General features: G+C 38.6%; 1 protein-coding gene across 1 annotated transcript in view; it reads left to right on the top strand.

Moving 5' to 3' along the window:
• Nucleotides 1-5,942, top strand: part of LOC137154521 (ATP-binding cassette sub-family C member 12-like) — a 64,850-nt gene extending 58,908 nt beyond the window's left edge. Inside the window, exons 28-29 of the mRNA XM_067550239.1 lie at nt 4,099-4,263; nt 5,850-5,942. Coding sequence (XP_067406340.1) covers nt 4,099-4,263; nt 5,850-5,942 — 258 coding nt within the window. The remainder of the gene's footprint in view (nt 1-4,098; nt 4,264-5,849) is intronic.
• Nucleotides 5,943-17,336: the final 11,394 nt, after the last annotated feature.

Genomic DNA, 17,336 nt, shown 5'->3' with positions numbered 1-17,336 from the left:
TGAGAGTTGCAATAAGGTTTTCATCGAAAGAAGAGGGAAAAAAATGGAACCTAAAAATAAACCAACATATGTTTCTTGACAATATTATAACTAGTTTATAAGCAAAGTCAACTTAATTGAAACATATTTTTTAGCGTTCTTATTTACTGTATTTGATCCAGGTCTCTTCCACTGTTTAGATTCCTCAGAAATCGACCTATATCTTGTCATATTAAACACTAAACTTCTACTGTAGTTAACGGTTGAACACCCATATTCTTTCATTTTCCAATAATTTATACAACTCACACGACCAATGTCTCCTTCTTGCTTTAATTTATGGTTTTGGCAATTTGAAGTCATGTTGTCCCACTAGTTAACAGCACTATGAGGACTGAAAGCCTGACCACTTTTGAAGCATAAAATCATAGGGCCTGATCATCAGCTGGTATAAATCCACTGACCTCAGTGAAGCTATGCTGATTTACACCAGCTGAGGCTCTAGTCTTTTCTCTTTTACTTGAAAAAGCACATATGAGTTTTGCCTATTGCTCAGCTACACTTTTTCAAGTGAAAATGAAATTTTTAAATGTCAAAGAGGGCTTTGGCTGCATGGATTCTCTCTCCTCAGAGGATCACATCCCTACAAATATTTTTATGCTCAAATATGCATTTCCAGACTTACTTGAAATGAAGGTTTAAAAATCTTTAAGGGAGCCCATAAAAACTGGTTCTTCAGAACTAATCCATAATGGGAATTTGGGTTTTCCAGTGATGTCAGGAAACTAAATAACCTTGTAGCCTGCTCCATCAGACTACCCTTTAAAGTGCTGACACTGTAGAGTCTAAAAGACAATAAAGCAGTAACAAACAAGTCCCTTCTCCTGTCTGTAAAAGCATAAAATCTTTGGTTTGGCTTTAACTTGCATATCTGAGCATAAACAAGACAGTGGGATTTGCTTCCCGCCAACTTTTTAAGCAAGGGCTCAATCCAATTTCTACTCAGTGGAAAAACTCCCATGAATATCAATGAGGGTTGGATCAGAAAATCCTTATAAATGTATAAGCCTCATGATCTTGAGTACCTTTCGTTTTAATAATGCCATGCAGATATTGTCCCTGGGCACTGCTCTTTACAAATATCTGGACCCATTTTTAATGCTACAAGACATGTGGTGTTAGTTTATAATAGGTTTCTCAATCCTTCACAAATCACCCTAAACTGTCAGAAAAAAGATCTAAGGATTCACTGTCTCTCTCTCACTCCCCTCCTCCACTATAAAATTATAAATTTCCAGCAATGGCAAAGCCTTTCAATGCTGCAAATTAATCAGGATGGTCTCAGATATGGCTTCTGTGTATTAATATAGAGGGCCCATTTCTGAAAGGGTTTTAACCTACTCTTTAAACTCACATTTCCAATTCCGAAGGCACAAACCGTGCAGTTCAAGAAACTAGCTAGGAGCTAGATTCTATCTTAATCTACAAGTAACCCTTCTGAAATAAAATGGGACTATTCATGGAGTAAGGTACTACTCAAGTGAGTAAGGATCATAGATAGTAAGGATAATAGCCTATGTGGTTTGTGGATGCAATGATGCAAAGCAGATGCAATTCAATGCAGGTAAAAAATCTGAAGTCTGTGAATTAGTCTGGTTTGAAAATGTGGCGTAAAAATTCACAGGACCCACACACACCAAGATCATGTTGTTAGCACACATAGCCACTTAAAAAATTAAATCCATATACATTTGCTATTAAAGTTGAGTCAGAAACCCCTTAAAAGATAGGTACATACTAGATACTTGTAAAACTGTTGTTGTGTTCCACTTATTAAACTGCCCCTTTTCTGCCTCCTCGAGTCCTCTTTACATGTGTCCTATCTTGTCTCTTCTGTAACAAGTTTAAATTTTCCTCAACGCTTCACACAATTGATACCATAATTTGTTCTTCAAGGACCCAATCTTCCATTTAGAGTCACCAAGAGAGTTTTGCCAATGGTTTCAGGCGGAGGAGGATTTAGGACCTAAATCTTTCCTGATAAACAAACACAACTGCCCCTGTGACATACCAAGGTACAATCCAAACTACTGAGCAGCTGTGTCACCCCTGCCCTGCAATCTTGGGTGTCTGACAATGCCTTGCTGAAGTAGCTCTCATCTGGGCCACTCACAAACAGCCTTCCAGCATGCAAGCCACACCTTGGGTGTCTGTGTGTAACCGCGGCCTGCTAGCTACACTTGGATTACATGCCAGCTTTTACCAGCCTGGATTATACTGCAGGTATAGTCCCAGATTTCCCCCCAAAAATTTATGTCCTGTACTGCCCAGCCCTCTCCTGGACAGTACAAAACGTTTTAAGTTAGTTATTCCTTTGAGAGAATAATATGCACACAACTTGCCATCCCAAATGGAGTTACCTAGACACTTCAATTTAAACACACTGGATTATATAAAAAAAGTTTATTAACTACAAACAGATAGATTTTAAGTGAGTACAAGTAATGAGGCATAAAAATCAGAAAAGACGTTTACTAATACCTAACTTAACAAACTATATCAGATTGAAGTAAAGTTTCTCACCACAGGCTTTCAGCAGTCTTACTGACCAAACTCTGTAGGTCAAGACCCTTCCCCCAAAATCCAATGAATGCTTCCTTTGTTCGCTCAGGTGCAGTGAATATGACGGGCGGGGAGAGACAGGGGTTCCTTGGGGCATTTGTCCCTCATTTTTATAGTTTCAGTCCCCCTCTTGAAAAACATTTCCAGCTAGGCACTAGGAAACAAAGTCTACATGCAAGGATGTCCCCTGCTGTTTTTTCCCCTCCCTCACCTGTTTAGACTTTCTTTGTTTCCCTTCCCTCTTGATGACTGTTTACTGCTTAAATGCAAATTAAGGCAAGCACATATTTCTTTGTTTAGGACAGACCTGTTTGCTGCTTTCTGTTTGGGCAGCGCTGTGGGGTTTGGAACATGTGTTAATAACAGCATGCAGGGAAATCTTACAACTTTATATACAATATTGCCACACATTTTATCAGGATGATACTGAACAGCAAATTACGAGTTTTTATATACCACCTTACAAAGCATACTTTATACAAAGATTATTACTATAATTTGTAGGATATGAACTTGGGGTATATTCTGTCACAGCCCCATACTTACTTTTGTTCCTGGGTGCAGTTTTATTAGCATTAGAGGATGAACTATCTAAATAATACTGAAGTACAAGAATAAGATCACTAATTTTTGGTGTTTTTCATTTTCAATTGACTATATGTCCACTGTTATTCTCATCTGAAGAAGAGTAAGGTGCTATCGCTTAGATGACCAATATGCTTAATATTTCCCCACCTTATGGAAATTTCAATTTGTAACTGTGGTATCCAATGATTAAAGTGAACATTTATTCATTTAGATTTAAAAAGACATAAAAAAACGCCTAGCCCAAGCTTTAACTGGCCTTGTCATTAGTTAAAAATAATACCCAAATCATTACAAAATCCAGAAAATCAGAACTCTCCCTCTGCACCTTCCTGCACATACCACCACCAAGTAGCAGAAATATTACAAATCAAGGCCCTAATCCTAAAAACACTTACATATGCTTAACTTTATGTACACAAGTAGTCCCACTGAAGTCAGTATGGGAGAAATCTTTAAAATGATAATTTTTAACAATACAAATAGAACAGGAAGAAAATGAGAATCAAATTCACATCACTGGGATTTGTTCTGAGAATCTGAAGCTTAGGGATTTGATTTGCACCCCAATTGTACAAACACACATGCTTAACTTTCCTCACACGAGTAGTTGACCATTTGAGTAGTCCCGCTTGTTAAGCATATTTATAAGTCTTTGTAGGATCAGGGACCAAATCAAAATCTCCCCACCTTGAAAATTCTCAAACCCCAGTGATGGGAATTTAATAATTTGATTTTCATTTTTTTGTTTAGTCTGATTGTTAAAAATAAGCATTATAAAATAAATATCTAGCTTGATAAACTCTGTTTTCAATATATATTCCTGTTTATCCATGTATAAAATTATTATAAGGCTTTAAGATTTTTTAAAAATACAGATTGTATGTTTGAAAGTTTCTTTTTTCTCAACAGATCATTCTTCTTGATGAAGCCACGGCCTCCATTGATTCTGAAACTGATGGACTAATTCAGTGCACAATCAGAGAAGCATTCAAGGACTGCACAGTGTTAACCATTGCGCATCGCATAAACACTGTTCTGGAATGTGACCGTATTTTGGTTATGGACAATGGAAAGGTACAGAATCAAAGACGTTAGAAATGGAAAAGACCTAAAGATCACCTAATCCATCAGTCTTCCACTGTACATTTATTTCCTATTGTACATTTACTAGTGCTATGTCTGATCTACTTTAAAATGTCTGAAACAACAAGGCTTTCACTACCTCCTTTGGGAAAAACTTTTCTACTGCCTAATAGATCTTATTTCATGGAAGCTTTTCTTTAAGTTTTTTCTTCTTAATTTCTTCCTATTGTTCCTTTTCAGACCCCAAACCACCCAAAACACTCTCTTCATCCTTGGTGTTTGCACTGTTCAAATATTTAGACTTTTGCCATGGTCCTCCCCTATTTCCTTTCATTATTGCTCAGCTATGCTATACTTATTGAACTTTTGGGGGGATCAGTTGTATAATGTGCTGAACATTCTAGCCCCAATCCAGCAAATAAATTAAGTATAACTTTAAGCATAAGCAGTCCCATTGGCACATACTTAAATACTTTGCTGGTTCAGAGCCAGAATAACTCAGCACCTTGCAGGATCGAGCCTTTGGTCTTCTTTATAAATTAGGGTTTTTCTACTCAGGACTGTTACACTGGTATAAATGGACATGAATTTAAACTGATATTCTTATTCTGGTATAAGAGGGCTTTTTTTTTTTTTTTTTTTTTTTTAATATATCTTACATTGCTTAGGAAGGGGCTTAAACTAAACTGAAAAACATCATTCTTATTCTGGAATGAACATGTCCACATGGAGACTTATATCAGTTTTACTACATTGGTATAACTGGAAAAACTTTCCTGTATAGATAAGCCCTCGGTCCTTCCAGCCTCCTAAACATTTTTGTTGTTCTTCTCTGAATTCCTCCTATTTGTTGATAGCATTTTGGTAATTAGGTGCCTAGAACTGAATGTAATATACTGGTATAGTCACAGCAGATTTATATAGACTTTTAATCTGACTGTTCCCTAAAGTGATGCCTTTGGCTCTGATCCTTGTGTTTGGCCAAGCTGGGTTTGGCACAGACTTCGATGGGGAAGGAAAGGTGGAATTTGTGTCTTTTGTACCGCCTTGATCAGGGAACCAGTGCCACTTAAAGGAGTTTCAGGGTTATGACATCTGGTAATGGTCTCTACAAAGCCATTATATAAGCCAGAAATCAACTGGAGCTTAACAGCCTGATCAGCTAATAAGTTGTCTTAAGTAATATGGAAATGTCTCTGCTTATGCATTTTTGGCTCCATTTATTATCCCATAGAATTCTGGATAGTCATAATTTACCATGACTATGAGGCACTGAGGTTCAGAGTATCATGAGTTGATTCACGAATGTTTCCCTCTCACTCAACTCTATAATAAAATTCTACTGCCATTATTACTTATATGTGATATACTTTAAGGCCAGACAGGACCATTGTGATAATCTAGTCTAACCTCTGCACAACAACCCAAAGACCCTCCCCTGACCACTTTTGTAATAGGCCAATAACCAATGGCTTTATCCTCACCCAAAGAAGTTTTATATGGTATGAAACTCAAAAATATTTATGTTTTTGCTTCCTATTTGACATGTGTTCTATCTATTTCCTGCTGACTTTCAGGTAATTGAGTTTGACAAGCCTGAAGATCTTGTACAAAAACCAGATTCTGCATTTGGATCACTCTTGGCTGCAGCAAACAAAGTGGCATCATAGAAGACATATTTTGTTTTGGCCATGTGCTCATTGGAGATGGATGTGTGATGAAGATTAGAAATGAAGACATTACTAGATTGCCTTGTTACGTTCCAGCAACAAGATCCTGTTAGAAAATAATATTGTGACCTTTATCTGAAAGTCATATAACTACCAGTCACATGACATCACCTAAAAAGACTAAGGATTAAGCTAGTATAAATGCCAAATTAATCAATTGCTTACTTCACATCAGGTTTGAATTTTGGAAATGTACAGAAGCATGTGTGTCATACAGTGCACCCAGTCAGTGGAAACTACAGAAATGTGCATTTTTACACTACTACATTCTATCGTTTAAAAACAGTTAAATATTGTACCCACCTATAAAAATATAGATAAATGGTCAAACACTGGAAAATGCAAAACAATATTTTTAAAAGCTTTATTATATAATTAGAAGTGAAAAGATTGGAATTTTGTGGGGTAGCACTGATTAATAGCTTTCATTTTAATATGCACCAGGGGTATTGATCCAAAACATGAAATATGGTTTGTTGACACGTTTTGTGTAAAGATAATTATTTTGTATATTCCACGTGATCTATTAATCACTACAAACTGGAAAAAATGTTTTATCCATTGAAGCTTATATGTTTCAATACTTTTATGTGTTGCTCAGTGGCAGAGTCAGGTTTTGCAACCAGAGGTGGCAATGGATAATTAGTGGTGCTACCTTCAATTATACCTGTTGGCTTACAAATTTCACACATTATCATGCCTGTGTATTTCACATATTATCATGCCTTCTGCACCCTCCACCCTGGTACCACAGTCCTAATCCCGACCTGGTACAGAAGGAAGGCACTAGCAAGCAGGGGTATTGGAGAGTGAATCCAGTCTGCACTCACCCAGCAGACGAAGCTTCTGCCCTGCAGAATAGGGCTCAGCTCCCTGGTCCAAGCATTGTGATCTAGTGCATGGGGACACAGAACCATTCGGGTTTGACCCATCTGGCCCTCCTTACACTGAAGGGACTGCTGGGTGAAATTCAAGTGAATGGCATTGTAACATAGTGCGTAAGGTCACAGTGCCCCTTTTCACCCTGTTAGCTCTGCCACTGATCGTGCTGTTAGTCATTGAAATACATTACTAAAAACACCTTCCAACACAGTTTCACAGAATTTGTCTTTCTGCAATGTTATGTGTTTTTGTAATATTTCTTTGTAAGGCCCTAATTTTCAGTAGACCTCCTCATGTGAGGGCAATTCCATTTTTTAAATGCAAAAATCAGGATTTGCCTGTGCATAACAGATAATTGTGCATGCAGATGCACTGGTATGTAGATATGTATGTTTACATCAAAGTGTTCTCTTCTCTAAAAAAATTAAAATATCTTGCAAATCTTCTCCTTCCATATACATTTTTGTTCCGTTATTTTAAGGAGAGCTTTTCATTGCTACAGTAGTTCAGTGTTTTCTTTGTACTATTGTCATGAACATTTTCGAAATGGCCTTAGACAATGGCCAGTCATAATAAGCTGTGATTTTTCGAAAACATTCTCAAACCTGAAATGGTTCCATTGAAACATTGGTCTTCAGTTAGTTTTTATAACGAGAACTGAATTTTTATGTTAATTGCTGATGCAAAGTGTTATAAAATATGTTTAGTTGATATGGTTAAAAAAAATCAATTTCTATGCTTTGTAAGACAGTTTTAAAGAAAGGTATAGTTGATATTAGGTTGGGTATAGCTGTGTCTTAAGTGATTGATGTTTCACAATAGGCAGTATGCACCAAACAAAACAGAATCCCATGCCATGAAGCCACTTCCAGGCTAAGGATGTCTCTAGACAGGGATAAGAAAGTCTGCAGCTGGCCCAGGCCACAGGCTCAAAAATTTATCCTCCATTTCCTGAAAATGTTGATAATTCTAAAAAATAAAAATGATATATTTTTACTCATTTAGATTAGCATCCAAATGCAAAGGTCCAGGCCAATATTCGGCCCTGTTAAGGTTGGGAACACAATATATGCCTCAACTCAGCAATACACTTAAGATCATGCCAAACTTTAAGTATGTGAATAGTCCCTTCAATTTCAATAGGAAAATCAATAGGATTAAACACATGTTTAAAATTAGGCATAAACTCTTTGGGGCACGTACTGTATTTTTTGTTCTGTGTTTGTACAGCACCTAGCACAATGGGATCCTGGCCCATGACTGGGGCTGGTAGATACTATCACAGTACAAACAACAATATGCTTACATATCTCACTGAATCGGGGTCTGAATTTTCTACCCTAGGAAAAGCAAATGGATTCCACTGGGTTCCAGACCCTCTGAAATGTGTCACATTTTGGCCATTGATCACTAGTATGACCATTTAGTGGAACACTGCGAATATTTTATCCACCTCCCTCAATACAGGGCCACTCACATTGCCGTCAAAGGTCACCAGATGGCTTGTGATTGGTAAGTACCAAGAGAAGCAGATAGAGCACCAATAATGGAGAATTCTTGAGTCAGATCAGTGGCAGCTTACAGAAGTTTTACTCTGCTTGGCTATGGCTATGACAGAAACAAATAAATCTTTCTTCCATAGCATCAGTCAAAACCTTTTCAGCAGGATTCCGTTCATGCAAATAGAAATTTGAGAAATCCAGCTTTCCTTGATTTTGATAATTTTATATAGCTTTTTCTCTCTGTGGATAATTTTCTTATCTTCCACAGATGTGTTCAATCCTGACCAGTCTGATTTTAATGTAGGTATAGTGCATAGATGTTATTGCGGTCTATGGCTGGCTGACTGCTTCAAACAGTGAGTGCTCTTGCTGATTTTGTTAATTCTATCCACAGACTTTGATACCATGGAATATGAAGTTCCGTTGACTTGCCAGTAAGTCTTCTAGGAATTAGTATTATAGCCCTTTAGTGGGTGTGTCCCTTCCCCTTCCCTTTCTTCCTTCAGTTATCTCTTCTTATTCTTTCCCTCCAAAGATTCAGCATGCAGGGTCCTGAAGTGTTCCATTGATTTCTCCTGTCCTTTGTGTGTGCACAACCACTGAAGAACAGAATGGAATGGCTTAGTCTGTAGTTAGCATGTGGATGTACATTCAGATTGGTCCCATTTTCATTAAACTCTCCTGTTGTGGTAGGTTTTCTTTCTCAGAGTCTTAAAGATGTAAAAGTGTGCTGCTGACAGAGACATGCATCTAGGAAAAATCAGCCAGGACCAAGAGTGAGCCTTCTTCTGGAGATGTATGTCTGAGCTTTGAAAATATGGTTCACAGTCTCAGAATCAATAACAAATCCACCACTGCTCTCGGATATCCAGATGACATTATGGGCCCAGGAGACCTTATTTAAATTGAAAAGGAAAAGTACTTTCTGATATGGCCTTGCCAGAGTGACCATTCCTTTCCTGATGCAGACCTTGACAGAGGTTTGTAACATTAAGGCTGAATTACTATAATTGTTCTACTTGGTGCTAACTTAGAAGTGAACTTCAAACTTCAAATAATGAATAATACAGTGGCCCAGCTCTTGAGTTGGGCAAATCTCTATGTGCGCATAACACCGGTGCTTTGGGCTTTTCACTGGCTGCCTATTTGTCTCTGGGTTCAGTTTTGATTTATAAAGCCTTATATGCTGGAAGACCCCGCCTATCTGCAATGGTTAGGAAAATTCCTAATGGAGATTCTCGAGAAGGAATACTACAGGACAGCTGGCAGAACATTCTCAGCCAAAGGCCAACAAGTCAGATAACTCATTCCTTCCAGTGGTCCACCAAATTTGACAAGTCACAGGAACCAATGCAAAAAAGATACTTGCTGGGAGATGGGGTTGCTATTGCAGAAGTTTGAAGATTTAATTTAATTAAATGTAGTTTTAATTACTGTAAAGCTCCTGGGTCCTGAGTTGCCTGGCCCTATTTACCTCTCATGATTTAATAAAGTATTATAGTTCTTCTCTAGTGCACATATTGGTATTTTATTGGCCAAGCTATTCCTTCCTCTATTTGGATTTAAATGAGTTTTCATTTATTATATACATTAGCTCTTTTATTTCTCACTAATACTAAGGAAAACAGAAAAGAACCCCTGTGGCAGCTTCAAGCAATACCCTCAAGGTGAATGCAAAATGCACATAATGGTCTCTATCATAGATACCTGGCAGATATTTTTGTTTGAGTAAGAGCTGACATTTGTAAATTCACTTTATACATTTTTCAGATGTCTTTTCCCTTTCGTTCCCTCCCCTCTGAGGAAGGAGAAACCTCACCCATCTCTCTGCTGTGCATCTTTGGGACATGTCAGTGTTCTTGCTGTGTGCCTGCCCTCAGTTAGAGTCCCATGGAGCCCAGGGTTCAGCCTGGCAGCTCAAAGGTCTCAGTAACCTTCAATGGTTACCCTCACAACCACTCCCAAGCAAACCCCCCAAAGTCATAAAAGCACACATCACAACATGAAAAAAAAAATCAGATTCCATTACTTTTGTGGCAGGCAGCTATAAAATAAAGTTCTTAATAATTCTTCAACTCGAGTCTAAATCATCCTAAATTGTTCCTATAGGTCCTTCCTTTAAAATTAATCCAGAATCTAACAGTCACACAGCACATACAACTAACCTTTTATTTGTTGTTATAGAAGCATGTGTATGGTTAATGCCTTTTCTTTGTGATCTGCATTGGTTGTACCTACCCAGTGTTCTCAATATAAGATTTGGTTATGGTACAGATAGCCCTTAATTATCTAGGCCTAAGATATTTTAATACTTCTCCCTTATCTCATTTGTCTTGAAGGGAAATAAGGAAGGGACAAGACGTAAAGTACTTGCAATGCAAATGAGTTTGGATGGCTTTGTCTTTGATTTCCAGCTGAGTGTTTTTTCAAATCAGGCTAAGGGAAGGCCTATAAGGACCTTGCCTATAACACTTCCTTTCCAAAGTTCTTCTGTGATTGTCATCAAAGCTAGATGTAAGGCCTTTCTACTTAAGTCAGTCCATGATTTGTATGTAAATAAGAGTACTAAGGAAAAATGGGAACGGTAGGGTAAACAGCAAACGGAAATATTTTATTAAAGTAAGCAGCATGGAACATGTCAACTCTGCATACAAATGTCTCTGAGTCTCTAGGTCTGGTGTACATGGATCCTCAGGAACTGCAAGTCAAGAGGCCACAACACCTGTCTCCTCTGCAACATCCCACATCCTTTACTTCTGAGCAGAAGATTAGTTTAAACCACCAGGCTAGAGCATAGGGCTCAACAAGTAGTGATCAATGGCTCCATGTCTAGCTGGTAACCGGTTACAAGCAGAGTGCCCCAGGGGTCGGTCCTGGGGCCGGTTTTGTTCAACATCTTCATTAATGATCTGGAGAATGGAGTAGATTGTACCCTCAGCAAGTTTGCGGATGACACTAAGCTGGGGGGAGTGGTAGATACCCTGGAAGGTAGGGATAGGATACAGAGTGACCTAAACAAACTGGAGGATTGGGCCAAAAGTAATCTAATGAGGTTCAACAAAGAAAAGTGCAGAGTCCTCCACTTAGGAAGGAAGAATCCCATGCACCGCTAAAGACTGGGGACCGATGAGCTAGGCAGCAGCTCTGCAGAAAAGGACCTGGTGGTAACAGTGGATAAAAAGCTGGATATGAGTCAGCAGTGTGCCCTGGTTGCCAAGAAGGCTAATGGCATATTGGGCTGCATTAGGAGGGGCATTGCCAGCAGATCACGGGAAGTGATTATTCCCCTCTATTCGGTATTGGTGAGGCCGCATTTGGAGTATTGTGTCCAGTTTTGGGCCCCCCACTACAAAAAGGATATGGACAAGTTGGAGAGAGTTCAGCGGAGGGCAACCAAAATGATTAGGGGGCTGGAGCACAAGACTTATGAGGAGAGGCTGAGGGAACTGGGCTTGTTTAGTCTGCAAAAGAGAAGAATGAGGGGGGATTTGATAGCGGCCTTTAACTACCTGAAAGGGGGTTCCAGGGAGGATGGGGCTAGGCTGTTCTCGGTGGTAGCAGATGACAGAACAAGGAGCAACGGTCTCAAGTTGCAGGGCGGGAGGTCTAGGTTGGACATTAGGAAAAAGTTTTTCACTAGGAGGGTGGTGAAGCACTGGAATGAGTTACCTAAGGAGGTGGTGGAATCTCCATCCTTAGAGGTTTTTAAGCTGAGGCTTGACAAAGCCCTGGCTGGGATGATATAGCTGAGGTTAGTCCTGCTTTGAGCAGGGGGTTGGACTAGGTGATCTCCTGAGGTCCCTTCCAACTCTAATATTCTATGTTTCTATGAATTGAACCTTGTACAGTTTCCAGACTTCTCTGTTCCCACAATCCCACAATAGCAAAAGGTAACCCCAAGAACACAAAAAATAAAAACAACCTTAATATTTCAACCTAGGAGTGGAAACAGAAAAGCATAGATTGCTACCTAGGGCAATGGTAGATAGAAAGCTCTATGAAATAAAGTTGTGAGACGCTGAGGGCAGGGAAGCTGCACTGTTGGCTAGCACTGAAATATAGGAATATGGCAGTGATTTCAAGGGTATAGGGAGACAAGAAAAATGAGGACAACAGAAGAAAAATATGAAAATGAAAGAACTGAATACAAACATGCTGTGTATATTGCTTTTTAAACTGTGTGGGTACTGGCTAGTGATGGTCCCTGGAGCAGATGCCTAACAGTCCAGCCTCCAAGTCTTTGATCAGACTGAAAAATAGGGTAGTCTACACACAAGCACATACTAAGCATTTAGCAGGGAAGGGGAAAAAAAACTGTGTGTTAGCAACAATAATTGCAATATAGATGAAGAGCAAATTCACAGCAAGTCCTGGCAAGGGCTTACCATTTTCAGGAACAATGAATTAAGTGTCTATATATATGGAGACACACCATCTTATCAGTAACATCTTTGCAACACAGCTGAATTAGGGGATTCTCAGGAAGGGACTGTTCTAGTGCATTCATTAGTAAAATTTAGGATTCAGACATGGTACACTACATACAAGAAATGTTGTGACTTGCTTGTGACTTTATTGGAAGTAATTGTGTTCTGCAGCATGGGAGAGCTCCGTGCTATGGTTTAAAAGGGCTTGATCCTACAAGATGTTAAGCAACCTTCACTTTCATTGACAAGGTTAGGAAATAAGACTATGGCAAGTTATTCCATAATTGTCCATTATAAGATTTCTTATACCTTTCTCTGAAGCATTTGCTATTGGCCACTGTAAAAGGCAGGATCCAAGATTAGATGGACCACAGATCTGTGATCTGGTATGATGGTTACTATGTTCTATTTGAATCCCAATTTTCAGAAATGAAACAATGAATTAATCTGTTGAACTAACCTAGATCCCTAAAGCAATGGCTTTATAATATTTTTTGTCTTACAGTAAAGCAAAATGTTTCCACATGTTACAGGAATTCTTGAGATTCTGTATTAGTCACTTTTCATCAAGGCACGTACAGATCTAATGGCAATATTTTAGATTTTGTCCCTGAATTTCAAAAAGACCTCAAACATGGCCTAAATTTTGCACCTCCATTTTTCTGCCTGTAAATAATTGCAGGTGTACTTTACAACACTTCGTTGTCCAACTACCTGATTTGCAGATGCTGTCAGATAGATAGACATCACTATGTTTTAAAATAAACCCACAATTACATAGTATTCAAAACTGCAATTATGTGCTGCTATGAAAACCTACACCCAAATATCAGAGATATTTTCTGAAAGAGAAAGGGTTTCAATGTGCAAATGCTCACTCCAAAAGAAAAATAAACTATATAAAATTAAACAGCTAAACAATTTTATAAGAGCTTCGTGTTTATCATATAATGGCATGCTCTTATACAAAAACTAATCACACTGTTGTAATGATACCGAAGCACCAAGGACTGCACTGATCACTGACACACTGCATCATAAACTGAGTTTGAGTATCACCTAAAAGCAGTACATTTTCACATCTTAATTACTCTGAGCAAAAGAGAAAGCAATACTTTTCTGTGACTGGAAACAGAGTTTGCCTTTTGTATGAAAAAAAGAAAAATGCATTTGCTGTTCCGGGACAGACAGATTTAGCCCATATTAATCTTGCAAGGGTATATGGGGGATATTAAAAGGAAGAAGGCATTAAAAAAAAAAAAAAAAAAAGATAAATCAAGGAAACTTGTCAGTAAAAATTATTAGTGAATCTAAGTCACTGACAAAGTTCTTACAGTCTGTTTGTTCTGTACTTTAAATTCACTATGTCTTGTCAAACCTGCCTTCTCCACACTTCTCCACAGCTTTATTTTGTCTGTTGTCTTCTCTAAGACATTACATTTTAAAACAACTTTTTGCCTCTGATTCTAGATAAAAGATATAAGTACTAGTGTAAGTGAAATGGAAGGCTTTAAATAAAAATCAGAGATATTTTTACAAATTTGCAGTGTTCATGGAAAGAAACACTTGTTACTGTCAATCTGCTGATTACAGAAGAAGTTTATAAAATCTCCCACAAGGCTAAATTATTATGCTGGATTAATTCTATTATATCTAGGTGTTTTGAAGTTGCCCTTCACTATGGTAGATGAGCATTTTATCTAAGAAAATTGGTAAGACCCACGTTAAATGTGATTCAGCAGATTTTCTAATGCTAAATAAAGCAGTACTAGAAACATGGAAAAGGAAACATGGTCTGGCAATTAAAGTGCAAGACCCTCTGGGCTCTAGTCTCAGCTCTTGACTCACTCTTTGATCTTTGGCAAGTCACTTGTTCTTCCCTCATTTAGGTATGTTTAAAGTAGAAATGATATTATTCACATTATTTTAATATAATCAAGTAGGAACTGGCTTCTCCATTTTAAACAGTTATCAGTTCAGGATAGTGCCCTATTTAAATAGCAATCACAAATAAATAATACACGATATATCATCTAAATAAATATAATTTGTAGCTCTCATGAGCACTAAATCTTGCCCGAACTCCAATGTTTCAGTCACAGCTAGAGAGGTTTTAATTAATAGTGCTCTGTCCAAAGAAGCAACAGTTGAGTCCTGCAAAAAATCTTGAAAGGTAGGGAAGGTGGCAGCATGTTGCGGGACTGACTGAATAAAGGAGAGAGCATATTATAAGATTTCAAGGGCAGAGAGAGACAGAAATCACTATGGAGAGATTTTTTCCTGGACTAAAATTTTCACTAATCTTAAAAATATCTGAAGTCCTGTTGTATTTATCGGTGATAGAAGGTTATTGTCCATACAGATACAGAAATGCAAGAGAGTATTCCACAATAGTTTACCATCAAGGAAAATATTTCCCTCACAAGTCATATCACAGCAATGTCAGATGTCTCTTTTTCACTCTATATAGGTTCTTATATGGCACCCATTGCAGTAGAACCTAAGTACCAACAAGACTTGTGTTCCTTTGTACCAGATCCTCCATCCATTCATTTTTAGGTTCAAAAATAATTTTAGGGTTGCAGCTTTCGATGGCAAGACACAATGAAACAATGAAAACACTATTGGGGAAAAGGGATAATAGGGTGACCAGATGTCCCAATTTCATAGGGACAGTCCCAATAATTCAGGGCTTTGTCTTATGTAGGCACCTATTACCCCCCACCCCGTCCCAATTTTTTACACTTGCTATCTGGTCACCCTAGAAAGTGAACACCAGATCAGCTCCAGAAACACAGCAACAGTATGTCAATTTGAATAACTAACATATTCCCCTACAGTAACGTTGACAGTAGTCAGTTAACTCAGTTCCCCGCTCCCCCACCCCACACACCCTGGTATTCAATAGGCTCCTTTTCCAAGTCATTTCTCTCTCTCATATCTGCTAAAGCCCACTCACAATTTGGTCAGTGGGGAGCATAGTTCCAGGGTCTTGAGATGCAGTTAGGCAGGGCTTCAGCTTTGTTTAGTTGCTGTGAGGAGTGGCCTCACTGGAATTCACTCAGCTCTACTGCTGAACTCTGTGGCTTCAGCAAAGATTTGCCTCTGCATCATCTCTCATTGAAGAGTCCTCTCAGAGACAGAGAATCTTCAGTAGAATCAGTAGCATACAGGACCATTGAGGAGAGTCCTTGCCACAGAGGATGCACTCCTTGCTGGGAGATAAGAGCCCTTTACTCATCTTAGTTCAGTTCCACTACCCAAACCAATTCTGAGCCTGTGTACACTTACAGAGGCACCCAAAATCTTACTGAAGGAGTACTGGGTAGAAAGCTTATGGAGATACTATCTCTGTAGCCATATTTCACCTGTTCACCAATGGATAGGAGTGAGAGCTCCTTCCCTAAGGAGCTTCAGGATACAGCAATTACATCTAGATTTTGTATATATAGTGCCTACTGGCATTTATCAGGTTGGGGCCCCACTGAATCAAGCACTGGACACACACAGTTTAAAAAAAAAAAGAAAAAAGACAGCAAGTGCCCCAAAGAGTGACATGGACGCCATCGGTCACAAAAATTTGCCAATCCCATGCACACTTTGTATAAATCCTTTTGATCTTCTTGTAACCCATTATCCATTGTGCTGTAAAAAAGTTACAAAAACTGTTTCCATTTGGTCATCCCAAATGTCTGAAGCTTCATCATAGATGCCAAGTTACTGTTTATATATAAAATATTTCTCAGTTCATTTACACTGATATTTACTGCTGATATTTTGATGTTTCACAGTGCTAATCTTAAACATATGCATAATGTTTCCCTTTAAACAGCATGAATCCTACAGGATCAGAATTATATGTCAGAAGCTGTCTAAATAAAACTATTGTTTAATCAAATCATAATTCACACTGATGGTTTCAAATCCACTTAACACTTTTTAATGGTAACATTTGTATTGTTTCCTTTATAATCCCCACATAAACAGACCAATTATTATGTCTCTTGTTCTGACTTCTTCTCACCTTTGTTTCACCCTCTCACAGTACTAGCCCAGCCCCATTTTAAGGTTTTGGCCCAGATTCACAAAGGGACTTAGGTATCCAAAGGGGCAGTAGGTGCCTAAGTTCAACATTTAGGTACCACTGGCATGCACAAAACCCCTGTTCAACTGCTGCCTAAATTTCCACTATTAAAGCCATCGAAGTCTCCATTTTGCTGGCTGGGCATGCACACAGCCACCTCATTCCTGACACTCAGCAGCACAGCAACAAATTCACCCCTAAAACTTGGAGAGATCATCAAAATTGGCATTCCCCTACCTATCTTGCCTTTGGGACATGTTCAGAACACACCTAAACCCATACAATAGATGCCAGAGAAGATAGCACTGCCTCCCTTATAACTTTTAGCCCAGTGGTTGGAGCACTCACCTCCGATATGGGACACCCCTCTCATCAGCTCCTCCTATTGGCTATCTTAGGTATCTGCCCGCTCAGGTTTCTGGCTTTTGTTAAACCCATG

The sequence above is a fragment of the Emydura macquarii genome, unplaced genomic scaffold (genome assembly GCF_026122565.2).
Source record: "Emydura macquarii macquarii isolate MOO-44397 ecotype Brisbane River unplaced genomic scaffold, CSIRO-AGI_Emac_v2 contig_295, whole genome shotgun sequence".
Lineage (NCBI taxonomy): Eukaryota > Metazoa > Chordata > Testudines > Chelidae > Emydura > Emydura macquarii.
Note: the sequence above shows the minus strand (reverse complement) of the source record. Positions and strands in the feature narration are given on the sequence as shown.